The sequence below is a fragment of the Takifugu rubripes genome, unplaced genomic scaffold, assembly GCF_901000725.2.
Source record: "Takifugu rubripes unplaced genomic scaffold, fTakRub1.2, whole genome shotgun sequence".
NCBI lineage: Eukaryota > Metazoa > Chordata > Actinopteri > Tetraodontiformes > Tetraodontidae > Takifugu > Takifugu rubripes.
In genome coordinates this window covers 12,612-33,242 of record NW_021821634.1, presented here as the reverse complement: position 1 = coordinate 33,242, position 20,631 = coordinate 12,612, and the positions used below count along the sequence as shown (strand labels likewise).

Below are 20,631 nucleotides of genomic sequence, written 5' to 3'. Positions count from 1 at the left end.
ACAGGATCGAGGTGGCTACTTGGTGCTCCCCCCCCCACCCCCAAGCAAAGGTTGGTGGGGGTGAAATTACAAGTGGAGTCTAAATGACATTTGTTTATTACAATAAAACCTGTAAGGTGACAAAATCTTTCCTCTACAAATGAAATTTAACAGCATTTTGGTGAAAACTAAAATGGCTCCTTGTCCGACTACAGGTCTCCGCAGACGCCTCCCCTCCAGCTCACTTCAGTTCCTTTCAACCTGGGCGATCCTCCGATGGGACTGACGACACTTCCTGCCCACGTTGTTCCCTTTCACTTTCAGAAATCCTTTAACAAGCATTCAGACTTACAAACAAAAAAAAAATAAGAGTGCTAGATAAAAATATGAGGTACAAAAGTGGTCTGATTATAGATCATGCAGAACATGCAAAACAGGGACCAAATATATATAGGACGGGGGGGGGGGGGGGGACTGAATGTCTTTTAAAATTGGAAAAACTTACACACCTTTGCATCTTTGGTTTTAAAGTAGGTTTAACCATCTTCACAGCTTTTAACCCCAACCTGACCCCTAAATTTCATTTTTTATTTGTTCATTTTGACAAAGAAATTCTAAAAATGAGTCATTCAATCTTCCGTATCAAAACAATCTGTCACAACTTAATAATAGGCATTCTCTTGTACAAGCCCCTTTTAATATTTAATACTTTACAAAATATACATTCATCCTGAATTTCACCTAATGGAAGCTTGGCTTTAGTGTTAGCGCTATTTCATGAGGAAACACTTATACAATAGAACTTATTGCCTACTTAATGATTTCTGCGTGTCGCCGGAGTCGAATCGATGCGACACCGGCCGGATTCTAAAACACCAGAAGAGAAGGTTTTGTTTCCGTGACATTGTTCATTTACATTAACAAAAATAGCAGCCCCGAAATAAATAAAAGCAAATACTAAAACTGATGAAAACCTATGGTGATTGTTGTATGGTGGCTCTGAGGAAACAACACGAGCTACTGCTGCAGCATATAACAAAGCCGAGGCTCTCGGATCGCCCCTCTCAGGCCGAAGCGGCCGCTGGCGCCGCTCCTCCGCTCCTGGAGGGAAAATAATCATTCTTTAACCCCCTCCTCATCTCCCTGGTTCTGGGTGCAGCGACAGTCTGCTGGGTGCTGGGGGACCCTCTTCGTGCCGCCCTCCCTCCTCCGTATCAGCCCTCTTGCAACACAGGGGCGACATCGACGGGTGGCAAATGTCTTACTGATGCGTCCACGGCCGCTCACGCCGAAGACGCGGTTAATGTTTCCTCCGGTGGACCCGGATCCAAACCTTTTGCTTGGCAGAGCTAAGGGAGGGCCGGCAGTTGCATCGCTAACAGGACGTCCCACAGCCGTTGGGGAGCGCTACGTGTTTTAGCACATGTCCTGTTGAGGGGTGAATCACGCAGAAGTGATGTTGGGCTGATGGCGGATAGTCTGACTGCCCTCGGGCTGCGATAAGGGGGCGATGGCGGGGGGCTGCTGCGGCTGAAGCGTCGGGCTGCTGCTGTGAACGAGTTGGCTGGAGAGCTTGCCGAGCTGCTCGGAATTAGCCAGCGACTTCAACACGGCGTTCTCCCGTTCCAAGACAGAGTTCCTCTCGTACAGCTCCTTGATGTGTTCTTTCAACACCTCCACCTCCTCGCGAACGGCGTACATCAGGTGACTCTTCACCAAGTCCTGAACAAAGAAAAATAAACTTTAAAGACGGGAACTTCAGAGCCTTCTTTTGAACACACAATTCTCTGATCCTGAGATCGCCGAATCCGAGAAATGGCATCGTGCAGGAAGGGGAAACAAGCGAGTAACTGATGTACAGTAACTGTGTCAGCTAACCACACTCACCATCGCCTGCTCAATCTTGTTGTCGATGGCGACGACGCTGGCACCGGATGCGCTGTGGGGAGAGAGGAAAATTAACCACAAGTCTTACCAAGCACCCTCGCATACCGAGCAGTTTAGACCGATGTCAGCACTTCTGCATTCAGCAAAGCGGCAAATCAGCATCGTGAGAAAATAAACGCGACCTCAGGGGAATTCTCCTGTGACACAGGTTAACAGTAAAAGCCCACCTGCTGGGATCAGAGCCCCACCAACGTTTACACCCCCGTAACAGTCAAATACACAATGCAAAAAAAAAAAAAAGGTAAATATACTATGAAGAAAAATTTCTATTGCAATCTGGGCGTTTTGAAAGCGAGTCAAAATCCAACTACTTTATGATCTCCCCGTTTGTCAGCGGTCAATTACGGCGAAATGAAGGCGATTTTCTCAGGGAGAAAGGGCTCAGCTTATCCTCCCCCCAAAGAAAGCAACAACCCTCCCACCTTTTGGTGCGTCTCACACGGATGGTCCTCACGCAACCACCGCCAACATTTACCCAATTTAAGAGTTTTAAATATAAAACTCGGGTAAAAACACAAATGTAACCACGATATTATTAACGGTGATCTGCAGTATCTTTATAAAATGCTGAAGTATTTGTTAAATGGTTTATGATCTCCACGCCAGCTTCACATGCATGTTTTTTTTTTTGTTTTTTTAAATCATGTGTTACGCTACAACGGAATTTAAGACCTATTTAACGCAGAGCACTCTGGATTCGGCGTACAGACGCGCGTCCATGCGCGCTGCGTGTCGGTGGATTAAGCAGAGATGGTGGGGGTCCGCGCCTCAAACGCATGGCACAACACAAGAACCGACCGTATCAAACTTTATCGGACCACAGGTCACATATTCAGACCGGATTTCAACTTGAGCCCGGTTCGCGTAAGCAGCGCGCGGACTTCGCGGAAGAAAGAGCGGATGGATTACCTGGCGCATCTGGCCCTGTACGACACCAGGCGGCCCGAGTATGTGGGCGAGGTTCCGGGCGAGCAGGGCAGGCTGTAGCTCATCTTACAGCGCATGTTCGCGTCTCTGTCACGGTCACCAACCTAATGCTGTCTGCCTTCCTTCCTCTCCGCGTAAAAACAAGACGACTCCCATCTGAGCCGCGGCCGACACTTTTAAAAGTGGCCCGAGTCACGTGGGCTACGACACGGGGGCGGAGCCTCAGCATTCCCCTCCCCTTCCCCCAGGTTTCCTCAGACGGTTTCATTAAGTGCGCGAGTAGCTGCCAAAACCATTGCACAATGCGCCTTAATCAGGGAATAAGCCAACACAGTCACCGTTTTTAAGGTGCCGTGACTGGATGATCCGATTCTTTTACCTCAAGAGTCCGAACTGGACAAACTAATACGTAAGCAGCATGAGTTGCGTTCCTGGATCAGAGGCTCATCCTGTTTGTGCAGACTGCAGATAAAGAAGCTACATGCAGGGCAGGCATTTTCCCCATGTTTTTGCACATCTGTTGATGAGGCAAGACTGAAATATCGGTACATGGAATCCACTCACAGAGCTGACCTTATAGGAACTGCCAGGGAGGAGGAAGAACCTAATTGGTTTGTTGTAATTGTGTCCAAAGAAAACACAACAAGTGCTCCATTTTATTCAAGGAGGATGACATGTGGTGGTTTATGTAAGGACCACTCGCTGGCCTGTCCTTGCAGGCTGCAGCAGTGCACACATGCTCCCAAACAAAAGCTCCAGGACCTCAAGGCGGCAAATTCCATTTTAGGACACCTCCGGCCCCGGGGCCACTGCCTTTGAACCGGGACATCTGTGCTACAGTCTCCATCACGCTGGGACAGCGTGCGGTCAAAGCCCAGGACTTGAAATCAAAACAGTCCTGTAAAAGCCAAAAGTTTTTGTTTAAATACCAGTGAAACAGACTTTGCGAGCACAAAACCATGCGTGTCAGCAGTTCAGGAGACACAGAAATTTAAGACCTCTATTAAGGTGGACAAGGACCGTGTGCAGGAGGAAAGTGTGGTCTCCTGCTTCCCAGAGGGTTGATGGATGTCAGAAAAAGAGAAGTTACATGAACAATTTATTTTGTGTCAGACAAATCTAGCCCTGCAGTCGACTGCGGTGTCATGCAATTTAAAAGGTCAGAGGCCGGCTACTAGGTCAAGTAAGGTTAGCAATCAATGAGCAGCTTCAGACTGTGGAGATGTGGTGTAAATTCTCCATTCAGCCTGATTCTCTGTACAACATTACAGCCATCCAACGTGCCCTCAACCATTTAACACTCTTTGAAATTTCAAGGCTTAATCCATGTTACAAAGTACCCTCTTGCACATTTTTGTGCACCAGTGTGAGTCACAAACACCACGAGGAAATGAGGAAATGAGAAATGGACTGAGAACAAACTGCCTGATGGAATATGAAAAGTGGAAGACCCCCAAACACAGCAGCCGGCTCAACGCAGCACAAGTGGTAAAGATAAGTTTACGTCAACGTAGCGTCCGTCGCTAAAAAAAGGAATTCCAAGATGTCAGAGCACAAAACAACGAATACGATGTATTTATTCAACTGTGGACCCAGGAAGAACATTCACACAAAGTCTCTGAGTATTTCTGATATGCTTTTGTCCATTTCTAGATCATATACATAAGTCATAACATGTACTGTATATAATGAACACAAGAGGGTAACTTGCATAGTCCCATTGTTTGATGAGAAGAGTACATTCTGAACAGGTTGTTCTTCAGAGCTATGAAACTACTAACAGTGCTTGCGGGTATTCACAACTGAGTGTTAAAGGGAGGGCTGGGATGTACATTTGTTCTTTCTGAACACTTACGAATGCATGGAAATTCAAAATATGTCCGCACCTCACCTGGAAACCTGCGAACGCTATAACGTGCTTTTAAACCTGGTGCATGTCTTGGATGCTTATTTGGCGAGATGTGCTGGCCAAATGAGACTAAACACGAGGCAGAGGTCACGTCTGGAGAAGAAAGTTAGATTTTAGTCTGCACTAAATCAGAGTCATGAGTAGGCGCGCCTGCTGCCAGCAAAGTTCCCTGTAAACAGACCAAAGGAACTGTCCCACTTGCTTCCCCGCCTGTTACATAAGTTCCAAACTCAAACAAATATGGGTTCACATGGTCCTATATGATGCAGTCAAAGCCCCCATTTGGAGTCTTTGTGGGTCATTCAGACAAGGAACAGGGGGCAATATCAGAGCCTGAGCAGGGAGACAAGGAGACTGTTAAAAGTGTTGGAGAGGATTGTCTCAATTCACTACAGCATATTTCTACAGATAAGAGTGCCTGACATCAAGCCACAGACGTTAACAGCAGGTGTTGCACAGTACATGTTCCAGGACTGCCTGTAGCAACACCAAAATCCACCAAAACAGCATTGATCCTTTTACAACCCAGCAATGTTATTTGACCCTTTCTTGGCCTTATCTGATCCAAGCCGTTTGTCAGCAGGCTCTAAAAAGAGAAAAGGAGGGTTGTGAGCTAATAGGCAGTCATCTGAATACTGCTGCATGCAGCTACCGCTGGAAGAAGCAAAGACCTGCAAGCAATATCTGTTAGACTATTAATACTGTGATGAAACCAAAACCAAATCTTCAGCATTGTACTTGTGCCTCAATGCTATTGTTTTTGGGTGATGTTAGCTGCTACGCCTTTGGTACTCCAGTTACTCCAGGCTCTATTCTACCAAGCATTTAGCAGGAGATCAGAGGCTCTCTGAAGTGCAAAGTTTCATTGGTGCTAATGACACTGAAAATGCTTTAGAGACTCTTTACATTACATTGCAGCGAACCCAAAACTTTAGTTGAAGTGGTTCTATACTATGTCCCTGGAAAATAAAACACATCATTTAGTTTTTTGAAGAAAAAGTTGACAACATGAAGGTAATGTTGCCACCTAACCCGTTCCAGATAACCCTGTTATCTGGAACGGGGTTAGGAGATAATTGATGCCGATGCAGCAATCATCTGGATCGCACTGTTGTGTACCTCACTCCTGGTGACACGATGGATGATGTACGCCGATGTTTGCCAGCACGTGTTGTAGAATCACTGGCGGTGTCACCACACGGTCAAACTCTGCATCATACTCTAGTTTATTAGCATCTCATGGCACGGCCTCCAATGAACTCATAAGCTAGCTCAAATTGTTCTCCTCGAAATTACATAAGAGCTAAAAATCTCTTAAATGTAATAATCCTCATCCATCACTTCCTCAAAAGGGGCTTATGATTTATTTTTCTTCTGTACAATGTCAAGTCTTGTCCTGTCCACCAGGGCTCAGCATATTTGGCTGGAGGGAACAACTGCCACAGTGTACAAACAAGTCAGCTTTTCAATATTATGTGCTTAGACCTCTGGGTGGTTCTAAGAAAGAGACTGGAATTGAATTAGCACAACGTTTGGAGATATGCGGCCAAATAAATATAGGCAGTGGTGACAGAGAGGCGGTTTAAATCTAGTTGATACAAAAAAGTCTATTTACCAAAAGGTGGGCTTGATTTCGGAATGGTAGGTGCATATTGTATTGAAAATAGTGCCAGTTAATGAAATGTATTTATCCGCCTGCACCATTAAAACCATTTGCATTAGTCTGGACAACTGGCTGTGGAACACAGAACCACTCATCAGCTGAATTAAACTGGATAGTTCAGGTTGCTGTGCAGCAACAACCGATTTAAATGGGCTTCTGTTGGTTTAGGTGGGTCCAATCACAGTCTCGCTGCATCCCTTCACCACTCCAACTAATTGCTTTCCTGGAATGTTTACAGAATCCTGGTGTTTTCCTTTAAATTCATCTGTGCTGCATGGATCTAATAATGCCTCTGCCTGTAAATAAATCACTGAGTATATGCCAACCTTTACCAACACATGGAAACCTCAAAAATGTGTTAAAAGCACAGAAATTTATGAACTCATGCAAATAATGTTCTACACAAGATATGCATCATATTACATGATATTTTACAGGAATGCTGCCCTTGTCCTGCCCTTAAACTGTGCATTATTCCTGCTTGACTTACAACAAGTCTGTCCATGCAGATTTACAGAATCTATGACATTTTACACATTTAACTGGAGTTCTTTGAAGTATGTAACATGCGCTAAAGCTAGACAATTACAGAGCCCACGGGCAATCAGGATTAGCAGAAAAAACAGAGCTTAATCCTTTGCAGCCGTGATTTAACATCATTATTTTAATGCTACTGCATTCGCCCTCAAAAAAGACAAAAAGTCTCTCTAAAATATCTAGTTTGACTTTGGCAAATGTGCACGGCAGCAGGATTGAGATGTATGTCATACTCCGTGCAGTCGTATATATTTTTTGTAGCCCTATCGATTCATCTAGAACATTCTTTTCTGTGACTAAATAATCTAAAGTAAGAATTTTTCACACATGACTTTGTTCCTTTGGCTTAATTTTAGATAACATTTCACTGATTGCGATGTTCTTTTCAGCTATTTTCATCCAATGAGCCGACACGACGGTGAAATGTTGCTTTGAGCAAATAGCTGCGTTAATACCCGAGTAAAGGAGGTCATGTTTGGTATGCATATGCACAATTTGACCTGCCATGTGAAGCCATCACCCCTGTTATATTGAGACGGTGCTGAGGGCTCACACGCACCCCTCCAGCATTAAGTCCCAGTAACATATTTTCATTTGCATTGAGTGGAAAGGTCATTAAAAGAAAAAGTAATAAAAGTAAACTACGATAAGTAAAATAGAAAACAAATGAGACGTTTTGTGCAGCCGGAAGCCTTTAACTGCTTCCAACATGTCCATGGTCCCGCCCTCAAGGCTGGAGATTAAAGCTAGTTAGATGTTATTAAATAATTAAAAATTGCAACATCTGTCTGACTTCATATTCACAATGCAAAAATGCACCACGATTAAGGGATGAAGCACGTGCTACTTACATCCACAGAAAAGCAAACTAAGAGTTCTCACACATGTCAAAACGTTGGCATCAAAGGTTTAGGAGGCTACTTAATTTGATTGATGACAGCTAAGTCATAAACATAAAAGACGAGGAACAAATGTGGGATTAAAAAAAAGTTTGATTAGTTCAGACTTGTTCTTACTAAAACAAGTATACCCAGGACGGCGCTGAGCAAATTCAATAAATACACTCCTCGGGTCAAGGGAGATGGTTCTTGTAAGTTTTTGTAAAGGGAAATAATTAAATTGCATTTATTTGAGCTACTGTCAGGGTAAAAAGACAATACTCAGGTATACGTTAAATGCAGGGGGGGGGGGGGGCAAAGAAGCTAAACATAACAGTGGTGAAGAAGTTGTGGGAAAGAGCAGCAAAGACAGAGGACACGACCCTCTATGTGGGTCTAAGTCAGCAGTCCGAGCCCCGGCGGTGCCGCCAGCCACCAGGGACGACCCACAAGATAAAAAACGAGCGATAGATCAGTGAAAGCATGTCGCACTGCTGTGAACATTCTTCTGAGTCTAATTCATACAACCAGGAAACGTTCTTGTGCTTCAGTCAGTTGGGACCTGGGGCAGTTGTAGGTCGGCCCGGCTGGCTTGACCATTCCACTTAATACGAGTTAGGATCTTTAGGAGTGATGCTCTTAAATTGTGATGAAATTCACATTTGCCAACAAAACATCACACTTAATGATTAGCAGAAACACATCTGGGACAGTTGAGCTTTTTAAATCCCAGGTCACAAAACAAGAGGTTTGGACTGGAAATATTAAGCAAAAAACACTAAATTCCCTCGCTGAAACTACATTATGTATGAACTCATTTAGTTCCAGTTCCCATCATACACAAACACACATGTACGTATGTGTGTATGTATTGTGTTTTGTTAATTTAAATTCCTTTTCTTAATACAGTTGAAAACCAATTTATCAGGCATTAACATTTAGAAAGGTTCTCGGAAGCTTGTCATTCATTATTTAAGAAGCGATGGGAACTTACAGGTTACACATCGCCTCACTCCTTTTTGAATATGTTTTTGTTTGCCTTGTGTTAAATATTTTGTCTTTTATATTTAATATAAAAAACTCAACGAGCATATGTTCTTCAGTTCTGCCCTGGTTACACATAATTACTACTTAGAGAAACGCTGAGTCGGCGCAAGTCTCCGTAGGGCAATTAACTTCTTGATGGTAGGAATTTTGCCAATATCCATCAATCTCCGTGTGCTACTTTTTGAGTACATTCTTTGTGACCTTTAGGAACTGCTTCTGGGAGGTGAAGAGAAACAGATGACATGTCATGAGAAATGTACAAATATTAAAACGCTACGATGCCGCAGGTGTCCCAGAAATTTGGCTATAAAAACAGTGGCAGAAAAGGTGAGCGGACTCGTGACATTTGAGTTACCGGTAAGTAGGGATAACGTTTGTTAAGAGAAATGTGACTTGAGTTTTCAGAAAAAAAGAAACTCCAGGAGACAAAACGGCTAAATGGTAAGGATGTAAACTTCTGTGTGAAAACCGGTTCAACCGCATCTCAACGCAAATAACTAATCAGCCAATCACATGGCCACAACTCAATGCTTTTAAGCATATAGACATGGTCAAGACAACTCAGAACGGGAAGAAAGGGGATTTACATGATTTAAAATGTGGCATGGTCCCGGACTGATCCAACCTAAAAGCACACCTTGTGTTGTGATCCATACAAAACAAGACAGGTGGTTGCCACCTTTCTGGTTCATGGACATGGTGGTGGATGCAATGAACGAGAGGAGAAGCATGTCTGCTAGGCTATTGCTCCTCTTCTGCTGGGCCCTGCATCACATCGTGCTCCATTTTCCACCAATTGTCACGAGTAAATCTCAAGCCACACCCAGGAGTTTTTCTGGGTGGATCCAAGTACCTACCCTCGAGCAGGGACTTAGTTAGTTCCTGGAATTGGCTGTTGGGCAGGTTCCTGCAGTGGAAACACACCTAAGGGTCCCAGCCCCATGTACAATTATCCCAAGGTTTCTGCAGTGGAAACACACCTATAGTCGTGCGGCTGACAAATCTGCAGCAGTTGTGTGATCCCATCATGTCAGTGGATCAAACTCTGCGAGGAATGTTTCCATCACCGTGTTGAAAGTATGCCACCAAGAATTAAAGCAGTTCTGAAGGCAAAAGGGGGGGGGGTCCAACTTTTCACTGGCATGGTGGAATAGAGATGGGTACTGACACCAGGTATCGGGCCGGTACCAGCCAATTCAAAGTATCGGCTGCCTCCGACAGTCAAGGCAAAGGCAGATCAATACAAGCACATGCAATAAAAGGACTACTGGTAGGAGCAAGTACTCAAAAACAAGTACTCGTACTCTGTCTGAAAACATCCCAAAGGGGGACCTAATAAAGTGGCCGGTGAGTGTTTAACAGTTTCTATCCAAATGAATAACTACATTGTGCACCCCTGTTTAGATTTCAACTCGCAACACTATTAATGTTTTGAAATTTATACGAGGTAAATGTCACAGTGGAATCTGAACGGATGGCTTTTCCTGCTAGGTTCAAGTTCATCTCTTCTCTCAACACCCAACGGTGAACAATGGCGGTGCACAAATTCCCCAAGTGAGCAGGTTGTGCACCAACAACGTTCTCGATATAAAAACAGCATAGGAACAGCACTGTTTACCCTCTATTATCAAATTGCTGAGCTGACAAGAGTGATTTAAAGGCAGGTTTCTGTATCTGAGGCCAGGAAAAATTTATCTCCACCACTCCCTCCCCAGTTCAACTGGTGGCGTCGAGGTTTTCTGATGCTCCAGTGAATCCTTCAGATACTAGAATTTTAAAGAGCTGACTGACTGCATGCTTCAGCAGCAGCTGGGACAAAGTCTCTGTCAATCAATCAAAATAGCTAATTTACAAGCCCAGGAAGAGATTCTGTAGCCAAGATGTATACTGGAGGTTGAAAATACACCACGATGGAGCAAAGAAGTGAGTAAACCTAAGTCGGAAAGCCAATTATCAGAAAAAGAAAGCAATTCAGGACTTCTATAGTTTATCACAAGAAAAAAAAAAAGGGTCCTAAAATAAAAAAAATACACTATACTTCCAAAATCCACCATATGTAGAAAGGTTCTGTGTCCAGAACCTGGAATCATGTCCTGATCATTCTCTCACACCATTGTGAAGGAATTCTGTCACGCTGCTTTACAGTGTTGCTTCAGTTGAAGGAGGTTCGGGGTCATTTGGGCACAGTGCACAGCACCGCGAATGTTTCGCCACAACATTTCGGGTAGAGGTCAGTGCAGCAAATTCTCTTCAATTGTTGGTATTTTTTTTAGCTCTGCTGATTCATCTACAACATTTTCTGACTAAAAAAAAAAAAAATTCTAAAATCAGATCTTGATTTTTAACGCATGACTTCCTCCCTTTGGCTTAATTTTAGATTAAAAGTTCAAACTGATTGCGAGGCAAACCACAGCCTAATTTCGGTTGTTTTCAGCCCAGGAGCCAACACGGTGCTAGCAATGCTGCCGTGAGCAAATAGTTGCATTCACACCCAACTACAGTATGTATAATGTGACCCTGTCATACGTGTGCACCCATCATCCCTGTGATTTATACGCAATGTGCCAAGGGGCTCACGTGCACACTCCAGGGTTTTGTTTTTTTTTCTTTTCCTTATACCACCATCACAGGGCCCATGTGAGCATTTGAAGGTTTGGTGGTGCTCTCAGGATGTTCTGGCACCTCCCTCTGTCCCCTACAGACTGAGCTACCACCACCCCAAGGTTTAAAAAAAAACGTGAATAAAAGTAAATTAGTCAGAGCAACCAGAAATAAAGGTGAGATGTTTTGTGCAGTCAGCAGCCTTTAACATGTCCGTCATCACATGGTCCCGGTCCTCAAGGTGGGAGGTTAAATCAGATGTTTTTAAATGATTACAATCAAATCAAATCTAGTGTGTGGCCTCATACTCACAAAGCAAAAATACACGAACACACCACACTTTTCTTTATTTCTGATTTGGAAGAATTCCCTGAGGTGCTGTCAATCAGTACTGAGAAGAGAATTCTGCTCTCAACAACATGACTGATGGGGGGATTAAAGCAGACGCCATTTATGTCCACAGAAACGCAAACTTTAAAGATTCTAACACAAAGGGCCCGTCAACGCAAAAGTGCCAAATTGTGGCATCAAAGGTTTAGGAGGTTACATAATTTGATTGATGCCAACTATGTCAAGGAACACAAAAGACAGGAAAAAAACAAGAGTCTGATTTAAAAAAAAAAAAAAAAGTTTGATTAGCTCAAACTTGTTCTTACTAAAACACGTACACCCAGGAGGGCCCTGAAACCAGGAGAGGGTTATCCTGTCATGACACATATGAACAGAAGAATAAAGAATCCACTGAGACTTTCACAGCAATACTAATTTAATTCTAGAGCCCTCTGAAAATAGGCTGCTGTGTGGATCCAATAAATACACTCCTCGGGTCAAGTGAGGATCGATGGTTCTTGTAAGGTAAAGGGAAAAAGGAATTGCATTTCTTTGAGCCGGTGCCGAGATAAAAATGCAATATCGAGAAGGGGGGAGGGGGGGGCAAAGAACCTAAAAATAACAGTGATGAAGATGTGGGAAAGAGCAGCAAAGACAGAGGACACGAGGGACACGACCCTCTATGTGGGTCTAAGTCAGCAGTCCGAGCCCCGGCGGTGCCGCCAGCCACCAGGGACGACCCACAAGATCCAAAACTGAGCGATAGATCAGTGAAAGCATGTCGCACTGCTGTGAACATTCTTCTGTGCTCATGGTTTTCACTTCTACCCTGGTTACACATAATTGCAACCATGAGAAACTGAGTCAGTGTGAGTCTCAGTGGGGTATGGTTGGTTAGTTGGTTGGGTGCTAGGTGACACGGTTAGGGCAGTTACCACCCTGCCCGAGTCGTAGCACGAAGGGACAATAAGAGCTGTGGGCAATCTCAGCCAGGTAAAGTTCCGCAGAACTCAACAGGTGAATCAAACTTACATGGAACAGTTCTTCCGTTTGTTATTGTCGTTCTGCCATGTGACATGCTCCCTCTCACTGTTGTTTTCCTGGTTGTAGGGAACAAACTAACATATTCCCGTGACAATTCACAACCGACTACTTTTACATACCGGACAAAGGGTGTGACTGGGAACGTTACAGTGAATAACCTAAAGTAAACTTCAATTTCCACACAGGGTTCTTTCTAAATTTAAACAGCACAGTAAACTGAAACAAATCCATTCTTTGATAGATATAAGGAGCATTTTCCAGACTGCAACAGTTGCACAAACATCTTTAGAAACCCTTTACTTCACTGCCTTTGGGCAGCTATAGATGGCTGGTGAGAGTCAAACCGAGAAACAGAAAAGGAACAGCAGCTGCAGACGGTAAAAGAACAAAAAAAAACACATCAATTCAAACAGGAAATCCTTTTTCTCCAGTAAATACACAACTTTCACAATTAGAGCAACCTATGCCCGTCTGTTTGTTTAATACGACAATAAATGTGAATAAAACAATTCTCTGGCTCCTGCCATATATCATCTCTTTGTCTCCAAGTTGACAACACCCGCTGAGCGTGAGCAAGAGCAGGGAGATTGGACGAGTGACTCAAATGCAGCTGCTCGCCACGCTTTCCACACATCCTCATTACTCATTATTCTGTCATCCCGGCCCTGGGGGTCACAGGCCCCTCATCTTCCACTCCACATGGTGAATGACTGCAACACAGTTCTACATTCTCCACCACAAGACTGCAAACAGCCCCATATATAGCTTTTCCAAACATGTCCCTCACACACAGATTAACCTGGCTTTGCAACATCAGATTGACAGGCAAACAACAGATCTTTTTTAAATTAGAGTATCTATATGTAATAAGTTTGCAAATAACCAGCAGCACCCTTGCTATATATTTCAGTAAAAGGTTATAAGATGCAAGGATATGAAGAGACAAAAGGTTTCCCCTTCGGTCAAACGACTATAAATGAAATCAATATTTCAGTAGCCGCCCTAAAATATTCTGAGATAACAATATCAAAAACCAAAACAGTTTGCCTTTGGTCTTCATTGCAATAGTAGCAGGACTTGCATATTTCAGGGCGGATTCAACAGCCTTGCCTCTGGTACCAGGGGTAGTTTTGGTCGGTCACCAAAGGCACGGCTGTTTACATGCTTTAGCAGGTCCACTCTAATTGGACGACAACTAGCTGGGAAAACAGGCTTGGTCCTGTTGGCCTCCACAGGTCCAATAGTGCTTGTAATCCACTTTGTAACGAATGTGAGGGGCGCTGCCAAGAACATCACAAATTAGCACAATGTTTTTACACCTATGGCTCTGTCATAGAACAATTAATTTACTAATGGACAATAGTTAAAACATCAGTACAGAAAGTGCACATTCAACGACTCTGCTCTGTGACTTCCTGTGTAACTTGTGTGCTTTAATGAACAACTCGACTGCAGAACATCTGACAGCAGTTCCCACTTACCAGAACTGAAATGGGAAGTGATATTCAAGCGGGGGTCTGGAGCTCTGGACGTCCAGCCTTTACGTGAATGTCACAGTGCCGACCTAACCCAGTCTTTTCGCTTTCACCATACAAACTCGCACAATTGAACTCGCATCGGTCTCCTGAGCTTGTCGCGCTGTCTAACGCTGTTGCTGTCCGTGACGTGACCTGTGTCAGGTTTTTGTCTCCCTCCTGAGTCAACATTAGCAATGGATTGATTCATCTGCATTAATCTGTTGACAAGAGTTGCATCAGTCAGATTAGCCCTGAAATACAGCAACAATGAAGGAGTAGCCAGTAATGCACAATTAATTAGCTCCCAGGACATTAGGTCGTCTACGAGATCACCATCTATACGCCATCACAGGCCCTGCATATGTGGAAACTGAGCCAGTCTTTTATACATCAGAGAAATCCAGATTAGTTTATAATCGAGTTAAGAATTCGGTTAAAGGGGCTAATTGTCAATTATATGTTAATGTAGACAAAAGAGGGTGAGAAGATGTTATTTTTTAAATGTAATTTAACAGCATTTAGATGACATAAAGCCTATAAGGCAACATTGCCTTCGATTTAATGAGACATTTCATTTTGAAAAACCAACGTAATTACGGTATAGTCCTTACTGCTGAAATTGGGTCAAGTAATTTTAATTAAAAGTGAAGTGTTGAGCTTTTATAGAGAGTTTTGTAGCATCCATTGCGCTTAGAATTTGGAGTTCATGTACAGGAGAGTTGTGGCAGCCATCCTGGATAAAGTAGCCTCTCATTACTGGCCACCAGTTATTTTGCAAAGACCAGCATACTAAACTGAGACAATAACTAATTCAAGATGAGAGGAAACCCGCTCTGATGTCACAACCCCACCCCGCAATGCTTTGTTTCGTACGCTGATTCAAACCAGATCCAACTAATGAAAGTTGGAGCAGATTCACCAACGAGCATAAACTTTGGCACGAGCAAGACAACTCTGGACGACACAGGAGTGAAAATATGTGCTTCCTACGGTGGGGTGGGGAACTGCTTTTTAATGTGTACTTTTCCGGATAAATTGGTTGTGGATATATATTAATGACCACTAGTATAGACTTAGAATTTAATTTATAATGTTCAAAAATATACAGTAGGATTTAAAATCTACTACAAGTCACTATATAGTTTCTCCACTTAAATTAAAATCAATTTAAATACCTAAATCCTCCTTTAAATTGAGTAAAGTGTTTTATTTTTCACTAACAAACAATAGTAATTGATACGATTCCTTCCGAATGCTGAAACCCTGTTTTTGGAGCGTTGCTCTAAAGATGCTGTTCTGGAGCCCTGACCGGCCCTGAACATGTGCTAGCAGCTTAAACCAGTTCAGGACCCTGTCAGCAACAAGTCAACACTTGTTTGGACGATATGTCAACATGGACGTAGCCAGAACTACAGGAAAGAGAGGCCCTTTTGCACAAGGGTTACGCAACAGCAGTATCAGGATATGTTTAGGCCACATCCTAATTAGAATTCCGACAAAACATAGCTTCACTGGAACCATAAATCCGTTTATGGTTTTAAAACATGAGCTGACATAGTCGGCTGACAGTCACAGACGTGTCATGCCAAGGTGTCATAGTTTACTTATTAAATGTGTATTTTGTGATGACAAGTTCTCACTGGCAATAACTTGAATTGTGCTTAGTGTGAGCATACGGACCCAAGCCCAAAGAGTTCACCTTCCACATCCACAACATTTAATTCAGTCATCCCGATTGTTCGTCATTGGGTTAAATGGACAACTCTCACAAAAAAACGTGCGTCAGGATGAAGCAAAGCCGCGCGTCTCAAATGATGATACAATGATGCATGCTTTTTATGACAGCTAACTGGCCGAGTCTTGTGCAATCTGTAGGACTGAAAGGGAACGGTGGCTGGACAATCCTGTTTTAACAAGAGAACATATAGCATTCAGTAGCAGCTAAACACAATGGCTATATCCCTGCCAGACAGGCACAGCCACATGCGTGACGCTGTCAAAGTCCTCTCCGGCTGGAGGACGTGTCACAGCCTGGACAGGATTTGCCGAGACCTGTCCTGTCCTGCTGCTAGCATTGCCATAGCTACATAGACAGCCCCTAATGTCACTCCCATCTCTCCTTTACTCAAACAACAAAACTGCACATGCGGACCACTACAGATTCAGGTCATACAAAGCAGACGGCATATTATATATGTTGGAGCTATACTGTCACCATACAAAGAGCTGCTATTTACAGTGTTTACAGTTGTCAGAGCAAGAATGCTCAATGCAACCTCAATATAGACAATAGAAGTGAAGTTACAACTCTCTTAAAAAAACCCACCACTGTGAGGAATGGAAGCAAGTGCTTGTCAACCCCCCCTTCAATAAATGTATCCAAACAGCCTAAATGTGTAAAGGTCTGAGGAAGGTGGCTGTGGATTTCAAAAGAGGCAATATAATTGTTTTACATGACTATTAAATGAAACATGCTAGATATTCCCTATTCTTCTGTCAGTCTCTTACTGCCCCTTGACATTAACTGCTCAAATGTGTGTTTCATAGTTTTAACACAACTAAAGTCGCTACGTTACCATGGGCCTAATTGGGGCAATAGTGAGAGGAGCTGCAGTCCACACAGCATAAAATATGAACGTTATGTACATTGCCACAGGAATGCCCAATGAGGGTAAACTTCCAAATATCATCTAGAAACACGTATTTTCCTTCAGAACCCTGTGAAACATCAGATATAATTGCAACTGATTAATGTGAGACCGTGTCATGTCAACCTAAGGTGCATTATAGCCTCTTACCTGTCCTCATCCACATTCATAGCAATGGAGATGCCAAAGAGACTTTTGACCGAGGGAGTTGGCAGATCGAGACCGTCGCTGATGAAAGGCTTTACATGATCTCTCCCAGACATCATGTTGGCACCAAACTGAGGCAGGAAATCGGACCTGTGTTTGATATCTTCCATCAGAAAGCCAGAGGGAAGGCCCTGGGCGATTCCTCCGTAGGTACCCTGAGGTTGGAGAGGTCCTCCACCCAGAGAGGTAGCGGTGGTATTGGGCACTGTGGCTGGTGCGTTTTCACCATTACTGTGAGAGGTGGAGGTGGTGACAGCCGTCACAAGGGTAGCACCTATCCCTCCTAAAGGCTGTGCTGGGCTGGTACGCTGTTGCTGGTCATTTGCTTGAAGGATGGAGGTCACAACTGGTGCATTGCCCCCTTGGAGCAGGAGGCCCTGTGCTGAGCCAGCCTCTCCACTTAGCCCTTGGGCTCCTGGACTACCACTGGTAATCGGAGACGAAGGTACCTGGCTGGGTGTTAGCCCAGACTGAAGGGCACTTGAGCCAAAGTGCTGTTGACGATGCTGGGTCTGGGTGGCAGGAGACATGATGGGAGAAGTCTGCACAACGCCGTGGTGCAAACCGTGGCCGTTAGAATGGAAGTTCTGTGGTGCAACAGGTTGAATGTTAGCATTAGCCTGTGTGCCCATCAGCGTTGACGTCGCTGAATACCCTGTGGGCTGAAAGGCACTTGTCCCACTCCCAAGCTTGGAACCCAAACTGAGGAAGTAGCCACTGTCGGTGGGGTTTTCTGAAGCCTGGGTAGAAACAACAGTGCTATTAAGCATGGAGTTAATGGTGGCCCCTAGCCCACTGTCCCGATCTATACTGTGATCAAGGGTCACGGCAGGCTTTATGCCGTCCAAGGTCCGACTGGCGTTTGAGTCTGAATCTCTCTCATAGAACTCAGTACATGTCCATCTACCACGTCTGAAGGGTTCTCCTGTGCCATGGTCAAGTTTAATGACCCTGAAACGAGAACTGCAGCTGGTGCTTACAGGAACCGTGTGAGCCGCACCGGGTGAGACAGAGGCAGCTGAGGGTGAACTGATAACGGTCAGAGGATGAATGGCCGGAACAAAAGGTTGAGCCTTAGTGGGCAAGGGTGTGCTTCCTCCCGAGTTAAGTGGGGTGACAAGACCAGCGCTGATACTTGGGTACGGCAGTACCCCGTTGAAAGGTCCAGCGGCGTGGGGAGTGCCCTCTTGAGGATCTCCTACATTGTTTAAGGTTTCTTCGGACGAACTCCTCTCACACGCGTCGAGATCAGCTCGAGAAACGTCAAATATTTCCGAAGACACGTCCTCCGTCCGGGATTCGTCTGGGTCGTCAAGACTCTCGGTGTCGTCGGTAATGGTGCTGGCCGCCACTTGAGCCTGCGTGACGCTCGTGATCTGGAAGCAACTTTTCTTCTTCGCTAGCATTTTCGACATTTTCGTATCTGCGTCAAGTCTGCCAAATGACGGCTGAGACAATGTCTTGCGGAGCGGTTCACAGCGGAAATGTATGACACAGACACGTACCGTCACAAGACATTTCCACGCCGTGGGTCGTCCTCCCTATTCACAGAGAAAAGTGCCACAACCAGGACCACAGCCTACGAACACGACCCGAATCGTAGCGCGATGTTACTTCACAGTACAAGGGCACCCCAGCCTGTAAAACTCGGTCGGCCTTTCTTGTGTCCGGGCTGCAGGAGTTGAAATCAGGCCCTTGTCAAAGTTCTTGTTCAGCAGCTGCCGCCGGTACTTTAGTCTGAGGCGGACTCGCAGCCCGCTCCGTTGTCTCAGCTATGTGTCTATTTCTCGAGCTGGTTTAGCTGTTGTTAGCCAATTATTTCTACCTCAATACCCGAATATGAGACTCCATAGTCTTGGAAAAAGTCCTCGTTTTCAAAAAAAAAAAAAAAAAGTAGAATTAAGCAAAAAAACAGATCATATGCCTCAAAGTTTTCACTCTCGTCCTGTAGATAGCTCACTTTTGGCAGATGCTACTAGCATCTAGCTGACAGACCACTGTTCTTAGGGGCATTAAGCTAACAGGAAGCTAATTTTTGCCTGCCGCTCAACTAGACAATATGGCAAGCGCGAAATGCATCATGGGTATTGTTAAACTACTTTCCCGGAACCTCAAAATACAGTTTTATTGCTCATATGTGACAGATAGTTCTTTTATTTATAGTTTATAGAATCGCTACGAATGTCGACAATGATTTTTAAAAAATGATTTTACACCCCTTCACGTAAGCTGAAGCAACGTCATTTCCGGTTAAGGTTCCGCCGCCCGTCTCAGCTGAGAGATATCAGCTGTCGCGGTGTGAAAGGTTGTGCTGATTAAATGCTTCAGTTTTATATTAAACGTCTGAATGTAAACAGCCTTGCACGTATTCATTTCACGTTAATGTCTCAAATAAAAACGTCTTGATTAATAGCTGCCTGCGTATGCCTCTAAGCCTTATTTTAAGTAGGCTGCTCTTGCACGAACTAAAGTTCCTGTCAGGGATAAATGTGTGTAAATACGCACTCCGCAATTTCCCTTCAAGTCATTATTAACTTCATTTTTCACATAGGTACCAGATGCAAATTGAAATCTAAATATGCCCTGGTAATGACGGTATTTTTATTCCCTCGAGTCCTTTCACGTAAACGTCCATAAATGCAGTTTCACTTGAGGCGTTTGTGTGTGTGTGCGGATTTTGTTTTGTTTTTTGCACTTATATTTAATTATGATAACTACATAACAAGTTCCGCGCCTAAACAACGTATAAAGACTGTGTAACCTTTTGTATAAATTGGCATGTCCTCCTTATCTACTTATTTCTTATTCATGAAAACGAGAACGCATTAATGTGACCATGAAGCATAAATGTAAAGTAAAAAAAAACAGTCAATGAATGGATTAATGGTGATTTTATGAATGAGTTCATACCATGGTGCTGGCTCATGGGCTCTAACTTCATGACCATGCAATAACAACCACTTCAATGGCTTGTGCTGACATGTTTAACACAAGATAAACACGTCAGCACAGAGAGAGAAATAGGTCATGGAAATGTCTGATGACTGACTGACTTTTAATTCATATACCACAATTTCATTTCCTGTTGATTCTGATCATTTCAATACATGACCTGCTACATGTACCATCAACGACTTGTGGCACTACATTATAACTACATTTCATTAGAAAGTGTAGTCATAAACTTTAACCTTCATGTAAAGGTCAATATAAAGGACCTAGCAGGTCAGGCTCTTGCGTGTATTTTTAGCATGTTCTGAAAAATCCCACAGCTGTTTTTAGGGGTAAAAGCTATAAAAATAACCTCAGTATTTTTGTAAACTTTATTAAATCAGTGACAAACACACAGGAGGAAGACCCTATTATTCATGCGACACGACTTACCAATTATTGAATT

The 20,631-nt window shown here is 43.8% G+C and overlaps 1 protein-coding gene across 1 annotated transcript; it reads right to left on the bottom strand.

Annotated features, from left to right (window-relative positions):
- Positions 1-657: 657 nt before the first annotated feature.
- LOC115248371 (TSC22 domain family protein 2-like) lies at positions 658-18,814 on the bottom strand. Its single transcript, XM_029832087.1, has 3 exons — positions 17,178-18,814; positions 1,867-1,918; positions 658-1,701 (listed from the first exon to the last, which is right to left on the bottom strand). Exons 1-3 carry the CDS (start codon positions 18,647-18,649, stop codon positions 1,423-1,425), a joined length of 1,803 nt encoding a protein of 600 aa, XP_029687947.1. The 5' UTR covers positions 18,650-18,814; the 3' UTR covers positions 658-1,422.
- Between the last annotated feature and the right edge of the window lie 1,817 nt (positions 18,815-20,631).